Source organism: Phyllobates terribilis, unplaced genomic scaffold (assembly GCF_046119375.1).
Source record: "Phyllobates terribilis strain yellow unplaced genomic scaffold, ASM4611937v1 Scaffold_1__5_contigs__length_1240528914, whole genome shotgun sequence".
Classification (NCBI taxonomy): Eukaryota; Metazoa; Chordata; class Amphibia; order Anura; family Dendrobatidae; genus Phyllobates; species Phyllobates terribilis.
In genome coordinates, this window is record NW_027362761.1 from 900,222,576 (window position 1) to 900,238,425 (window position 15,850).

The 15,850-nt window shown below is 41.4% G+C and overlaps 1 protein-coding gene and 1 long non-coding RNA gene across 2 annotated transcripts in view; one reads left to right on the plus strand and one right to left on the minus strand.

The window, feature by feature from the left end:
• COL25A1 (collagen type XXV alpha 1 chain) overlaps window positions 1-15,850 on the plus strand; it is a 686,464-nt gene that overhangs the window by 649,174 nt on the left and 21,440 nt on the right. The window contains exons 36-38 of the mRNA XM_073640961.1: window positions 1,255-1,308; window positions 9,363-9,440; window positions 15,769-15,807. Coding sequence (XP_073497062.1) covers window positions 1,255-1,308; window positions 9,363-9,440; window positions 15,769-15,807 — 171 coding nt within the window. The remainder of the gene's footprint in view (window positions 1-1,254; window positions 1,309-9,362; window positions 9,441-15,768; window positions 15,808-15,850) is intronic.
• Window positions 1-15,850, minus strand: part of LOC141154672 (uncharacterized) — a 344,314-nt gene that overhangs the window by 74,181 nt on the left and 254,283 nt on the right. The gene's annotated exons all lie outside the window — the stretch shown is intronic.

A 15,850-nucleotide genomic window follows, 5' to 3' on the forward strand; every position in this document is an offset into this window, starting at 1 on the left:
ATCAGAAGGTGAGTATAATGTATATTTTTTATTTTATTCTTTTTTTTACAGGTACTATGGTACCTGGGTCTGGAGGAGAGTCTCCTGTTCTCCAAACCCGGGTACTATCCGCACATTGAACCGCATGATATCCATATGATATCCGCATGTGCAGATGCAATGATGCGGATGTCATGCGGTCCAATGCAAGTCAATGACGGCGAAAACGCAGCGATTCCACAAAACAATTGATAATGCTGCAGATTTTTCCGCAATGATAATCCGCAGCGGAAATTTCCGCAGCATGTGCACAGCACATGCGGATTATCATTGGGGAACATGGCAGGTCTTCTACCAAGCATTTTTTAAGCATTTCTGCAGCGGAATTGCCGCTACGGAAACGCTTAAAAAACGCATAGTGGGCACACAGCCTAAAGAACAATTACTTGAACAAAGTAGTGCAGCAGGTGACAAATTGTAGATAGGTAGGCAACATAGGATGACCAATTGTATATAGGGAGTACTTATCAACCAGTGTAACACACAGTTAGAAAATATGCTAGAAATCAGCTCACTAGTGAAGATATGGCACATCTAAATAAGTAGCAAAATTGACCTTATATTATATTGACTAAAAACAACATTGAAGCTGCCTCAGCCAAATTCTTTCCTGCGAGTGAGTCTGATGTTTGATTTTATCGCGACCATCAGGTCCAGCTTTTTCCTTTAATAGGCCGCACTATGCTGCCCAGTTCACAAACTTCTCTACAGAGGTGTGTCTTAGATACGTAGATGTGCACAGTGGTGGTGGGGACATGTGGGATGAGGAAGAAACCTATTTTTCTTTTATGCTGGTACCATACCCAATCTCATGGCATGCCAATGACTGGAGAGCTGCAGGAAGTCATTTCCAAGCTCCCTCCTGGATTGCTCAATGCTACAGTCAGATTTTCATGCAGGTAATTTAACCATTGGCACCTCCAGAGTTTTGGGGACTAGACGGTAGCCCAGATTGGCCTCATTATCATCCGCCCGTGTATTGACTAAATCTACATTCACTGTCTATAGGATAGTGATCGCACTTGCTCACTACCACTCCATTTACAAAGTGAATTAGCGCCCCTTGTTCTTGGGATCAACTTGCCTTCCAGTGATCATACATTTATCATCTGTCCAGTGGATAAGTGATATGTTGTTTATGGACAACCCTTTTTAGTTCCCTGCAATCTCTCCAGTGCATATAGTTAGACAAGGTAATTTTGTATATTGTTTCAGGGTTTTCCTGGTCCTCGAGGAGAGAAAGGAGACCCTGGAGAAAGGGGAGAAAAGGTGACCAGAGTGTTATGTGGATGTTAATATTGCAAGTGTGTCCCTGAATTTACTTGACTTTATCATAGTTCTATAAATCCAATCTTTTTCCTGTGTGCCAAACACTAGTGATCGCTTGGACTATGAGCATTGCCCTTAGAACTTTTCCCCCAAGCTGGGATAGTAACTTCCCAGTGTGCTTAGTCATTTATACATGTTGACAAAGATACTGGGAAAAGCGATTATTACTATCAGTAAATTGCACAAAGAACAAATTGTTTTATTACTGTGTCCACAAATTGAAGTTTTCAATAAAAAAAATAGCTACAATCATACAAACATACCATAACAATCTGATGGCATAGCATTCTCAACCTACATCTTATTCTTCCAAATCTGCACTAGGCCCACCTTAGCAACTCAATATTTCTAGCAATAGTCATAAAGGCTGATGTGTCTAAGGGCGCTTGTAACGGGTCTGGGAGGCGGAACCTCTGAGCAACTTATACAAGGGGGCTGTCCTTGTAAGGAAGCGGGTGGCTCCTAGGGAAGACGGGCAGGTAGTCACGGCGAGTGACAGGGACAGTCTCTGGGTAGAAGGGCAGGTAGTCACGGCAAGTGACAGGGACAGTCTCTGGGTAGAAGGGCAGGTAGTCACAGCAAGTGACAGGGACAGTCTCTGGGTAGACTAGCAGACAGGTAGCAGGTGGACGCTCCCAGGTGAGCGGGCAAAAGTCTCTGGACGGGCAGGTGGTCACAGCAAGTGTTGGCAGAGCCTCCAGGTAGGCTAGCAGGCAGGTAGCAGGTGAGCGCTCCCAGGTGAGCGGGCAAGAGTCTCTGGACGGGCAGGTGGTCACAGCAAGTGACGGCAGAGCCTCCAGGTAGGCTAGCAGGCAGGTAGCAGGTGAGCGCTCCCAGGTGAGCGGGCAAGAGTCTCTAGACAGGCAGGTGGTCACGGCAAGTGACGGCAGAGCCTCCAGGTAGGCTAGCAGGCAGGTAGCAGGTGAGCGCTCCCAGGTGAGCGGGCAAGAGTCTCTGGACTGGCAGGTGGTCACGGCAAGTGACGGCAGAGCCTCCAGGTAGGCTAGCAGGCAGGTAGCAGGTGAGCGCTCCCAGGTGAGCGGGCAAGAGTCTCTGGACTGGCAGGTGGTCACGGCAAGTGACGGCTGAGCCTCCAGGTAGGCTAGCAGGCAGATAGCAGGCGAGCGCTCCCAGGTGAGCAGGCAGGCTGGTCCATAGACAGACTGACAGGTGTCGGAAGGCAGACCGTCGGACCGCAGGCTTGCAAGCAGGTAAGCGGATATCAGGCAGGTATCAAGCAGGAATCTGGCAGGTGACTGGCAGGTAACAGGCAGGAATCTGGCAGGTGACTGGCAGGTAACAAGCAGGAATCTGGCAGGTGACTGGCAGGTAACTGGTAACGGGACCTGAGGGCTGAAGCAGAGTGAAGGCTTTGCAACAACATTGCTCGGGCACCTCCATTTTGGAGGAGGTGCCTTATATATGGTGAGGTCCTCCGGCCATTGGCCGGGGACTCCTTAGGACGGCGCGCGCGGCCCCTTTAAGAGAGGGGGAGCGCGCGCGCGCCCTAAGCACAGTGGCCGGGAAGCAGCGCGAGCTGCCAGCAGAGCGGGAGGAGGACGCCGGGCATGGAGCGGAGAGGTGAGGGGAACAGCGTCCCTGCCTAGCAGGAGGCAGGGACGCCGACGCTACAGCGCTGTTTAGCAAATATAAATTTAAACTTCATAATGTCATGCAGTCCAACTCCATTTTTAATATAGTTAGGAGAACTTTGGTGCTGGGAATATAATAGCAATGTTCAGTTACCAACCTTGGCTTTAAAAATGTTGCTTAAGCAGTTTAGCAAAACGTCCTTATACATTTCTTATTTTTCTGTCTTACAATTACAAAACTGTTATGGCATTTATAGTAGTTAGGGAAAGTATTCAGACCCCTTTAAATTTTTCACTCTTTGTTTCATTGCAGCCATTTGGTAAATTATAAAAAGTTCATTTTTTTCTCATTAATGTATACTATGCACCCCATCTTGACTGAAAAAAAACAGAAATGTAGAAATGTTTACAAATTTATTAAAAAAGAAAAACTGAAATATCACATGGTCATAAGTATTCAGACCCTTTGCTCAGTATTGAGTAGAAGCCCCCTTTTGAGCTAGTACAGCCATGAGTCTTCTTGAGAATGATGCAACAAGTTTTTCACACCTGAATTTGGGGATCCTCTGCCATTCTTCCTTGCAGATCCTCTTCAGTTCCGTCAGGTTGGATGGTGAACGTTGGTGGACAGCCATTTTCAGGTCTCTCCAGAGATGCTCAATTGGGTTAAGGTCAGGGCTCTGGCTGGGCCAGTCAAGAATGGTCAGAGTTGTTCTGAAGCCACTCCTTTGTTATTTTAGCTGTGTGCTTAGGGTCATTGTCTTGTTGGAAGGTGAACCTTCGGCCAAGTCTGAGTTCCAGGGCACTCTGGAAGAGGTTTTCATCCAGGATATCTCTGTACTTGGCCGCATTCATGTTTCCTTCAATTGCAACCAGTCATCCTGTCCCTGGAGCTGAAAAACACCCCCATAGCATGATGCTGCCACCACCATGTTTCACTGTTGGGATTGTATTGGGCAGATGATGAGAAGTTCCTGGTTTTCTCCACACATACCGCTTAGAATTATCACCAAAAAGTTCTATCTCTGTCTCATCAGACCAGAGAATCTTATTTCTCATAGTCTGGTAGTCTTTCATGTGTTTTTGAGCAAACTCTATGCAGGCTTTCATATGTCTTGCACTGAGGAGAGGCTTCTGTCGGGCCACTCTGCCATAAAGGCCCGACTGCTGAAGGGCTGCAGTGATAGTTGACTTTGTGGAACTGTCTCCCATCTCCCTACTGCATCTCTGAAGCTCAGCCACAGTGATCTTGGGGTTTTTCTTTACCTCTCTCACCAAGGCTCTTCTCCCACGATTTCTCGGTTTGGCTGCACGGCCAGGTCTAGGAAGACTTCTGGTGGTCCCAAACTTCCTCCATTTAAGGATTATGGAGGCCACTGTGCTCTTAGGAACCTTGAGTAACGCAGAAATTCTTTTTGTAACCTTGGCCAGATCTGTGCCTTGCCACAATTCTGTCTCTGAGCTCCTTGGGCATTTCCTTTGAGCTCATGATTCTAATTTGGTCTGACATGCACTGTGAGCTGTGAGGTCTTATATAGACAGGTGTGTGCCTTTCCAAATCAAGTCCTATCATTTAATTAAACACAGCTGGACGCCAATGAAGGAGTAGAACCATCTTAAGGAGGATCACAAGGAAATGGATAGCATGTGACTTAAATATGAGTGTCTGAGCAAAGGGTCTGAATATTTATGACCATGTAATATTTCAGTTTTTCTTTTTTAATAAATTTACAAAAATTTCTACATTTCTGTTTTTTTTTCAGTCAAGATGGGGTGCAGAGTGTATTCTCACATTAATGAGAAAAAATGAACTTTTTAGAATTTGCCAAATGGCTGCAATGAAACAAAGAGTGAAAAATTTAAAGAGGTCGGAATACTTTCCGTACCCATTGTATATGACTAATTGGAGCTAATACCATCAGCATTGGCTTCAAAGCATAGGCTTTTTTTCCATCACACTTTTGTCAAAGTGAACAGCAAAGAGGATTAACATTGAAATGAATAGATGGATCTGCTTAAAAATAAACTATCTAAAAAATGTTTGTCTGCATGTAGCCTAAGACTATATTCACACAGTTTTTTTTAACAGTTTTTGGAGTCGATTAACTTCAAAATCCTCCTTAAAAACTGCTCTAAAAACTTTTACAAAACGTTTCCAATGAATTTAGATTGAAAATCCACTGTACGCAAGTACACATGGCATCTTTAAGACACCTATGGACCCGCCAAGGTTATTCTAGACAAAACCACTGCAGGAAAAAGTCGGCAGTCCATGACTTCAGGTCCATTTAAGCATCACATGACTATAGGAGTCAGTAGTACAGTTAGTCATTACTACCCACATGACTAATGGCAATCCAAGCAGTGGGCCTGTGAGGGAGCTAGTCATTTTCAAAACTTTACATCAACAGCAATTTCTCTTATTAGAAATTTAGACAGTAATGACAACTACAATTTTGATTTGACATCAATATAAAAATAATAAATACGTACACTATTTAATTCAAGATTTATTAAAATGGATGAGAGCTGAAAGGAAATAAGAATATTTGGAGACTATGCAATCATTTCCAGGCTAACTAACTAATTACAATGCTGACTTATGCCCTTTCTCAAAGACAAATCTAATCACTAACACTGCCATTCGCTAGAATCTAAAGGAGTTGTATGTTTTCGAAAACGTATCTTAAGGCTAGGTGCACAAGAGCGTATCGTTTGTAATCCGATAAAATCGGATCAATTATGCAAATTTGATCAGAGTGCCAGCATAGCGTGGTCTGATTCTCTTGGATGAGGGGAAGATGGAGAAAAAAAATTCTTCATCTTCTCCATTCTGTAAATGCACTGAAATTGGACGGCACTCAGATGTCATCCGAGAGCAGTCCAATGTTTCCCATGAACTCATTTACTTGCATGGCAAGTGCGATCTGAGTATTGGATCAAACTTGGGAATGCTTGATTCTTTTCTTTGACAATCTCTGTCTGAGGATAAAATCGGACATGTTCACAGCCGCATAGAATAATATTGGTCTCGGACAGTAAATACTCTTCTGTGCACCTAATCTGTCACCAGGTTTTTGCTATGTAATCTGAGAGCAGCATGATGTAGGGCCTGAGACTCTGCTTGCAGCGATGTGTCGCTTGCTGGTCTGGATGCTGTCATTTTGCTACAGGTAGACAACTTCTTAAAGTATTATTATGATACTTGAACACATTGAAATAGGAGAAAATAACAATGTAATATGTTATCAGAAGGCTCTTTTCATACCTGACCCAACATATTTTGGCATGTTTTGATCACCTTGCAGAATGTCACATCATTGTAGTCAATAAGCCCAAGTCTAATCTCCTTTACTACTCTGCTAAAAGGTGAAGTCAGAGCGATAAAATACAATATTAAAGGGTTATTTCCATCTTCAGAAGTTATCTCCCACCTGAAAGATAGTAGATAACTTTCTGATTACTGGGGGTCTGACCAATAGGACCCCCACAGTTCCTGAAAATGGGTTCCGCGGGTGGGAATCAAAATGGTCAGATGTCAGACTCCCACTCACCAGAAGTTACCACCTATCCAATGGAGAAGTGATAACTTCCAAAGATAAGAATCCTTTCACATTGAAGTAAGCCCAGTGTTGTAGCCTTGTATTTGGGTGACTCCACAGTATGGTTTTTTACATGGCTGTTACTATTAATTAGCAGTTATTGCATTTGCATGCATTTTATATATCCTCTCTGTGGGCGCTTGGATTTACTCCAGGTCTTCTGGTTTCCTCTCACACTCAAAAAAAAAATGCTTATATGTCAGGCTATTGCTGGCACACTGGAAAAGAAAGGGTCAGGCTTAATTTTTCTTATAGCTTAGTACATTTCTAACCACACTACAGATGTATTATAGTAAATTCTGTGCTTTCCGTTAAATGATTTAATTGCTTTTGTTTTGCATTATTTTGTCATAAACCATCTTCATTTACCACTGAGTGATCAAAAATGTTTTAATGTCTTGTGTTATGTTTCCTTTCCAGGGGTGCATTCCCTTCTCCTCCTTCTCCCTATATGTACTTTCCTATAACTTTACTTGCTTACTTTTTCCCTTAAAGCTTTCCTTTCCCTAAACCTAACTGGTTTATTTGGTGGATAACCATGCCCTATCAGCCCTGGATTTAACAGTTCTTATTACTCTGCACATTCTGTGCCTAAACTATACAGTGGTCGCAGAATAATCTCCCAGTCTTTCCTTGACTACTATCCGTCGTTCTACTAATTTTGTGGTTTCCTCCTCCCTTCCTTGGTAATAAATACCAATTTCTGCTTTTATCAGTTTTCACAGCCTATTGATGGGTATGAAGGACATTTACGTGTATCATCATAGCATTACATTAAAATACTTTATTAGGAGCATGTCTAGAGACATTGACAAAGTCAAAATGATATAACGTGGGAATCCGAATTTCTAATGTGTCTATACTTTCCTGATAAGAAATTTCACCTACCATGTCATACATAAACCCCACCACACACATTAGATGACAGTTGGCCGAAAATTTGTTTGGCCGATTGTTCATCTATCAGCCATCTCGGCCTTCTCTCCCATACATAGAAGTGCTTGTTCGGCTAATCACTCCTGTTTTCTCTATGAGAAAGCCACGCCTCACATGTTTGTCATCGCAATATGTCCAGTAAAACACTAAGATCAGCAGTCCGAAATCAGATATGCCGGATTGATATTTCCCCCAGCAATAAATTGTCTGGGACTCCCACACACATTAAAGTAATGTTGGCAGACAGTCTTTGTGGGTTTGGAACAATTCACACATGGTCATAGAGACCATGTGATTGGGCAGTACTACTGGTATACATGTATGTTGTACCCTTTGAACCTAAAAATATAGAAAACAGGCCATATTTTAGGTCTCCCAATCTGAGATCAGGACAAATAAAATAATTTTTCATCACCAGTTGCCTTTGTACCTGTCTGTAAGGCAACATTCACACATTTCACGTCCACATCAAATTCAATAGAAAATTATTTCATCGCACACTCCAATGGATGCAAAGTTCATTTATTATAGATAAAGTGAGACAGAATAAAACAGTCAAACCGAGTTTCAGGGCGACAGTAGATGTTTCGGCCTCTCATACGGCCTTATTAATAAATAAGGATTTTCATATAAAGCTGCATGATCCGGTCACCAGCCAGGATCTTTCCAGGTACAGTTGCCAAGTGCTATTGGGTGCAAGGAGGATGTGGAGACAGATGAATAGGAGAGACCACGTTCTGAGTAAAATTTAGAAAGATGGAACAGGGGAGAGTTAGGTTGGTGAATTGAGGCATGCAGAGGTTTCTGTAATACCACTACAATAGAAAAGTTCTGAAAATTAGCTGCGGAAATAAAATGCTACTTATTTCCGCCAATTCTGCATAAGAAAGCTGAGGATTATCTGTGGAAGAAATTCTCTAAGGCTACGGTCACACTATCAGTATTTGGTCAGTATTTCACATCAGTATTTGTAAGCCAAAACCAGGAATGGGTCAGAAATGAAGTATTGGTGCACATGTTTCTATTATACTTTTTCTCTGATTGTTCCTCACCTGATTTTGGCTTACAAATACTGATGTAAAATACTGACCACATACTGAAAGTGGGGTCGTAGCCTAAGATTCCTTATTGAAAATCTTGTGATGCGCTAGATGATTTAAATTAAATTCTAGACAAACATTCCTGTACAGCATATGCCTACACATGTTATCCATATAAACATAATTATAATGAAGTCTCTCTTTTAAGTGCTCACATGCTAAAAAAAAAACAAGTATAGACTGATTTCATATCAACAAACATAGCAAGCACAGCCTCATGGTAAATGTTCCTTCAGACCTCTCATCTGCTGACCCTTTTGATACATTTTTTTTTATAAACCATTGTATTCACAGGGGGAAAAGGGAAAAAAAGGCAAAAAAGGGCCTAAAGGGGAGAAAGGAGAACAGGGTGCCCCTGGATTAGATGCACCTTGCCCGTTGGTATGTCTCAGAAATTGAGTAATCACAACCATGAAATCTAATATGTATTGCAAAGATCAAACATTCAGAAAACCACCAATGCAAAAAATAAATTCTACATTCATTTTGTAGAATACCTAAGAAATGATTGGTAATCTCACATATTTGAAGACGCTGTTTGCTTGGAAGCTACTACAGTTCAACATCATGGAATGAGATCTGATCTGCTATTGAATTAATTGCTAAAATGTTAGCATTTGCATAGTGCTTGCCATCTTGGTTGAAAATGAATGTTTGCTCTTTGTCATTGTTCTTTTCTTTTCCTTTTGGTTTTGAACAGGCTTTTCATTTATTTTAAAGGTTTCTATTGATCAGTAACATTACAAGTTAATCTTTACAAACAGGGTTTCCGTGGAATAAAGGGGGAAAAAGGGGAACCAGGTCAGCCTGGCCTGGATGGGCTGGATGCCCCTTGCCAATTGGTACAGTATTTCTCTTTCCTTTCCTCCCCTGCATGTGAGCCCTTGTCTTACTCACCAATGCAAAGACCACACATGGAGCATTTGCATTGAAACAAATCTGCATGATCTTGCATGGATCAAGTTATTCTGTCATATGACTAAACAAAATAGTGGTTGTTCACCTTTGGGAACAATTTTTAAATGCATGTATTTTTGGCTAAAAATTCATTTTTGCAATTGGGTTTCATTTTAAATTTTTTCACCGTTTGCCTTCTCTAGCCTCTTCTATTGCTGGCTGCATAATAAGTTAATCCACCAGTCAGCCTGCTATTAGGAGCTGATAGGGAGATTGTAACGCTTATCTCTCTTTTTCTGAGCTCCTCTCATCAACTTATGACCAGCGACTGCATCAAAGTGGAACGTGCAGGGAAACAAAGGGCATGTAAAAGCAAAACGGTGCAACATTTTTAATGAACCCCAATTGCAAAAATGACTTTTAGCCCAAAATATATGCATTTAAGTAAAAAAAATTTGTCCCCTAAGGTGGACAACCCTTATACCACTGTTAACCCATGTACGTGCTAACACTGTGTGTCCTTCCACTGTATTTTTCCTCAGAATGTTCTACAAGCGATCAAACATTGGCGTGTCCGCCTATTCAGATACATAACCCTGCAGTAAAATGTGGATAACCGCTATAAAGAGATTATCTCAGCAACTTGTGACTGCCTACAGTTTAGACAGTCCTTTATCAGAAAACAAATAGGTCATTTATGTAGTGACGTAATAGCCTGCAGCCCAGTCCTTTCTCTACACACCCTTTATAATGGCTTAGATTCCTTGTGAAACTTACTCAACTTTCCCTGTAGTTTTCTTCACAGCTTCCTCTCCTCAACTCAGCATGAATCTTAAATCCTGCCCATACTAAAATTATACTAGAAATCCTATTCCTTGTACCAATATGGCAAATATGGTTATCTTATTCCTGTAGAGTTACGAAAGAAGAAAAAATAGTCACCAGTTTTAGGATCTGTTCACACTAATGTTAGGGTTCATTCTGTAGAGTTTCCATTCCCTTGTATGTCAAGGAAAGTACAGTCAATAAAATCTGATGGATCTATCACAGGTCAATGGAATCAGTTAGGATCTAATATAACGAGTCCATCATAACTTTCACAGTTTTAATAATAACTAAGGCCATGATGCTAGTGTGAACAGAGCCTAGGAAAGTCAAAAGAGAGCAAAAACATGATCAAAAGACCGGTGTATTCTAATATCTGGATGAATACAGACATTTTATGCTGCTGTGCTGGGGAAAAATGAAGCATGCATATTGCATAAAACATCTGTTATTTTGTCTTTCTTATGTGTCTTTATATCTGGAGGTTGCAGATCTAATTTTATAATTGTTACAATACTTATCTTCATTTGCCCAAAAAAAATAAAACATAAAAAATTGACATAAAAAACAATATCAGAAAAAAATGAGCTCCTGCATTGCTTTTTCGTGTAAGCTTTTTTAATAGTCTGTTCAGCCATTTCCTCAAATGTGTTCAGTAAGACAAATACTTTTAATTGATCTGCAATAAATGGAAGGCAAACTCCTTAGGTTTATTAGCTATTAACTGTATCCAGAGGGGCCAATAAGCCACACTTACCATGAGTCTAAAGGCTATGGGAGTGTCCCCCAATGGCAAATATCAAGGGAAAAAAGAAACTAGGAATGTTATCTCATGGGAAATTAACTCCTGCCACAGAAGTCTGCATTGTACTCTCCTCTTGGTCAAGACTGCATGTCGGGAAGGCGGAGGGTGGGAGGAATATAAGATGCAAAACCAGCCTGATTGAATTGAAGGGGCTGCAACTCCGCTCCATTCATTGTCTATGAGATGGAGATAGCTGAGCATTGTATTCAGTTGGATCTACTCCTCCCAATAACAATGAATGGATTGCTCTATTCAATCCCAAATCAGTGGTGGATAAGTGTCTTTTGTGGGAAAACCCTTAATATCTCATTTCAGATGCCTATAATTAGCCATTGTCTCCCAACATTGATTACCTGTGTATCAGGATGGTTGAATAGACTGCTTAAAGACTGCATAAAAGAGAAGAATGTTTAATGTTTTGTTTTCTATTGCCCTTCATTATGCATAGAAAGAAAATTAGGAATTATTGCCACCACCAAATCATGAAAATGTAGATCTTAGACAATACTCCTGTTTACCAGCTACGTTTTTTGATAGTATGTTTCAAAAATTATATAAAACAAACTCATATTGCAAACTCCAGATGTAAAAGACTGTCCATTTCTATTTTCCAGTTCATGAAAACAGTCAGATTAATCTTTAAAGAGAATCTGTTCACCAGGTTTTTGCCACCTAATGTGAGAGCAGCATAATGTAGAGACAGAGATCCTGATTCCAGCAATGTGTCACTTACTGGGCTGCTTCTTCTAGTTTTGATAAAATCACTAATCAGAAGGAGATCATCATTTGAGGACTACTTGGCCTGCTGCCAGGTCAGGTAGTCAAGCATATTCATGAGCTCTGAATAGCTCCGCCCCACCACTGATTGGCAGCTTTCTGTGTATACTGTACAACCTGCCAATCAGTGGTGTGGGCGGGGTTATAGATCCCTCACATTCAAATAATTGCTAGATCTGCAGCAGAGAAAACAACGATTTTATCAAAATGGCAGCATTGCAGACCAACAAGTGACACATCGCTGGAATCAGGGTCTCTGTCCCTATATTATGCTGCTCTCAGATGGGGTAGCAAAAACCTGGTAACAGATTCCCTTTAAAGATGGGTTTGATTGGAATGTTGCCTGAAATAGACCATACAAATGATTATAGGGTTTGGCCCATCATAACAACTTGTCACCTTGTATGATAACTGGGGTTTGAATAATTTGGACTATCACTAATCTTAAGAATTGGATCAGTGGAGTCCCCTGGTTTAAAAAAAGTGATAGTAGTGCACACAGACCACCCCTACATTCATTGTCTATGGGACTGATTGAGATAGTCAAGTATAGCACTCGGCTATCTCTGTGAACTGCATAAATAATGAATCCTATCCTTTGGTTGATGATCAATTGTTATAATGAGGCCAACCCCTTTAAAGGGAATCTGTCAGTAGGATTAACCCTCCTAAAACATGTGTATGGGCTTGAAAGTCATAGGAAGTTGCATGAAATTATACTTTGATACCTGCAATCCTGTGTTTTATTCCAGAGAAATCCACATTTTTTTAGTATGTAAATTAGGCTGTTAAGATCTATGGGCCGTACATAGATCTCCCTGCGAATCTGGCTCCACTCCAGAGCTTAATTTTAATGAAAGCAGGAGTTACCAGTATGAGACATGTAGATTAGGAGAGCAGACTGTCAGTCATTACATGTCTCACACTGGTAATGCCCCCTTTTATTTATAGATATTAACAACTAATTTACATACTAAGAAGAATGAGGATTTCTTTGGAATAAGACAGATATCAAGGTGTCATTTTATTCAACTTCCTATGACCTACGTGCTCATATAAATGGCTTAGGAGCGTTGATCCTACTGACATACCCCCTTTAAATAATGTACAATAAAATCAGCAAAATATTCTGTCACATAAAGTTTTTCATGATCACAACAAGCGGTGTAAAGGGTACTATTACTATAAACCATTATTATTTTCACAAATGTATATTTCATACAAGATGGGTGAATGATGAATAGGAACTGGTGTACCTAGTAGCTTTGATATAATTCAATAGACCATAAGTGACAGTGCTATAAAATAAGATCGGATTGCAAGCAACAACATATTGAAGTAATGGTGACATTTAGAAGAGTTTTCCTTTATGGGTTTGTATTCTAGTATCTGAAATTATTACAGTATGTGTTCTAATAATCCTAATACAAATCTCCCATTCTTTAGTCATTTAGTCCCCGTTACCAACTAGAAATGAATTAAGATGAATCTACAGGGTGGGCCATTTATATGGATACACCTAAATTAAATAGGAATGGTTGGTGATATCAACTTCCTGTTTGTGGCACATTAGTATATGAGAGGAGGGAAACTTTTCCAGATGGGTGGTGACCATGGCGGCCATTTTGAAGTTGGCCATTTTGGATCCAACTTTATTTTTTTCAATGGGAAGAGGGTCATGTGACACATCGAACCTATTGAGAATGTCATAAGAAAAACAATGGTGTGCTTGGTTTTAACGTAACTTTATTCTTTCATGAGTTTTTTACAAGTTTATGACCACTTATAAAATGTGTTCAAAGTGCAGCCCATTGTGTTGGATTGTCAATGCAACCCTCTTCTCCCACTCTTGACACACTGATAGCAACACCGCAGAAGAAATGCTAGCACAGGCTTCCAGTATCCGTTGTTTCAGATGCTGCACATCTCGTATCTTCATAGCATAGACAATTGCCTTCAGATGACCCAAAAGATAAAAGTCTAAGGGTATCAGATTGGGAGACCTTGGTGGCCATTCAACCGGCCCACGACGACCAGTCCACTTTTCAGGAAACTGTTCATGTAGGAATGCTCGGACCTGACACCCATAATGCGGTGGTGCACCACCTTGTTGGAAAAACTCAGGGAAAGTGCCATCTTCAGTGCGTAAAGAGGGCAACGCATCATCATGTAGCAATTTCAGATATCCAGTGGCATTGAGGTTTCCATTGATGAAGAATGGCCCCACTATCTTTGTACCCCATATACCACACCATACCATCAAGATACGAGATGTGCAGCATCTGAAACAACGGATACTGGAAGCCTGTGCTAGTATTTCTTCTGCGGTGTTGCTATCAGTGTGTCAAGAGTGGGAGAAGAGGGTTGCATTAACAATCCAACACAATATTATACCTGCTGATTTGCTGTGGTTCAATTCAAGTCAATGGGCACGAATTTGCGGTGGAAACGCCAGCACAATGGTCATGCTGCGGTTTTTACCGCAATGGTAATCCTGAGCGGAAATTTCCGCATCATGTGCACAGCACATCAGGATTACCATTGCTATAGCTGGCAGACCTATTAACAAGCATTTTCGCAGCGATTCCGCGGCGGAAAAACCGCTGCGGAAACGTAGTAGAAACACTTCGTGGGCACATAGCCTTAAAAGGGAACCTGACATGTCTAGAAATGCTATTCACCTGCAGATATAAGGGTAGTGTACAGGTAAATAGCATTTAAAGGAATCTGTCACCAGGTTTTTCCCATATGAGGTAAGGCCGGTACCTGTAAGCCCTGATGTACAGCATTCTAATATGCTGTATATATGCCCCCAATCCAGCCTGCAAGACAAGGAGAAGACCTTTTATTATACTCACCTACGGGGTGGTCCAGTCCGATGGGCGTCGCTGGTTTTGATCTAGTGGCTTCTCTCTTCTTTCGATCCCGTCCTCTCTTCTTGCTTCGTGTGGATGACGCGTCCTACATCATTCACACAGTGTCCAGTATTGCACTATTTCTATCTGCCCTGTGAAAGTACTGCAGTGCGCATGCACAGGAAAAGGCCAAAGAGCTCCGGTGCATGCGCACTACAATACTTCTCTCGGCCCTCTATCAGGACAGAGAGAGGTACGCCTGCGCAGGAGCGCCCATCGGACCAGAGATGCCCATCAGACCGGACCGCCCTGTAAGTGCGTATAATAAAAGGTCTTTTTCTTATCTTGCTTGTCTGATTGGGGACATACAGTATGTACAACATTATAGAATGCTGTATATGAGAACTTACAGGTACTGTCCTTTCCTCATATGGGCATTCCTGGTAACAGGTTCACTTTAAATCCTATTACTGGAAGTGTGGCCACAGGGAGAAAAATAAGTTTTCATCTCCCTGTAATTGCTCTCACCGGGGCGGCGCAGTTGAGTTATTATGTCACCGCTTACTATGCTGTGAGCGCGGCTGTAATTACTCCCCAGCACTTTGATTGACATTCTGCTCTGCACAAATATGCTGCACACACATGGTGCAGAGCAGTACGTCACTCCACCATGCCAGTAACTCAGAGAGAACGGTTACAGGAAGATTAAAACTTAATTTTCCCCCTTTAGCCGCACCCCCAGGATTTAAGCGCTATTTACTTGCAGATTACCCCAGCATCTGCAGATATATAGCATTTCTAAATGTGACAGGTTCCCTGTAAAGGATATTTTAAAATGTGTTGATTTCAAAACAATCAGTATGGCTAAGTGATAATACATCTGAAAAGTAGTAAACTCACCCATAACTAGGCACTGATATGTGACATTTGCAATATTACTGAGTCAGCTTTTTACCATGTATGCAGCTTGTGTAACCTTGGCATCTTTTATATTCTTGTGTGCTTGAACAGGGACCAGATGGACTTCCAATGCCTGGCTGCTGGCAGAAGGTGAGGACACTATAGGGGACATGTGCACTACATCAGGACCTGA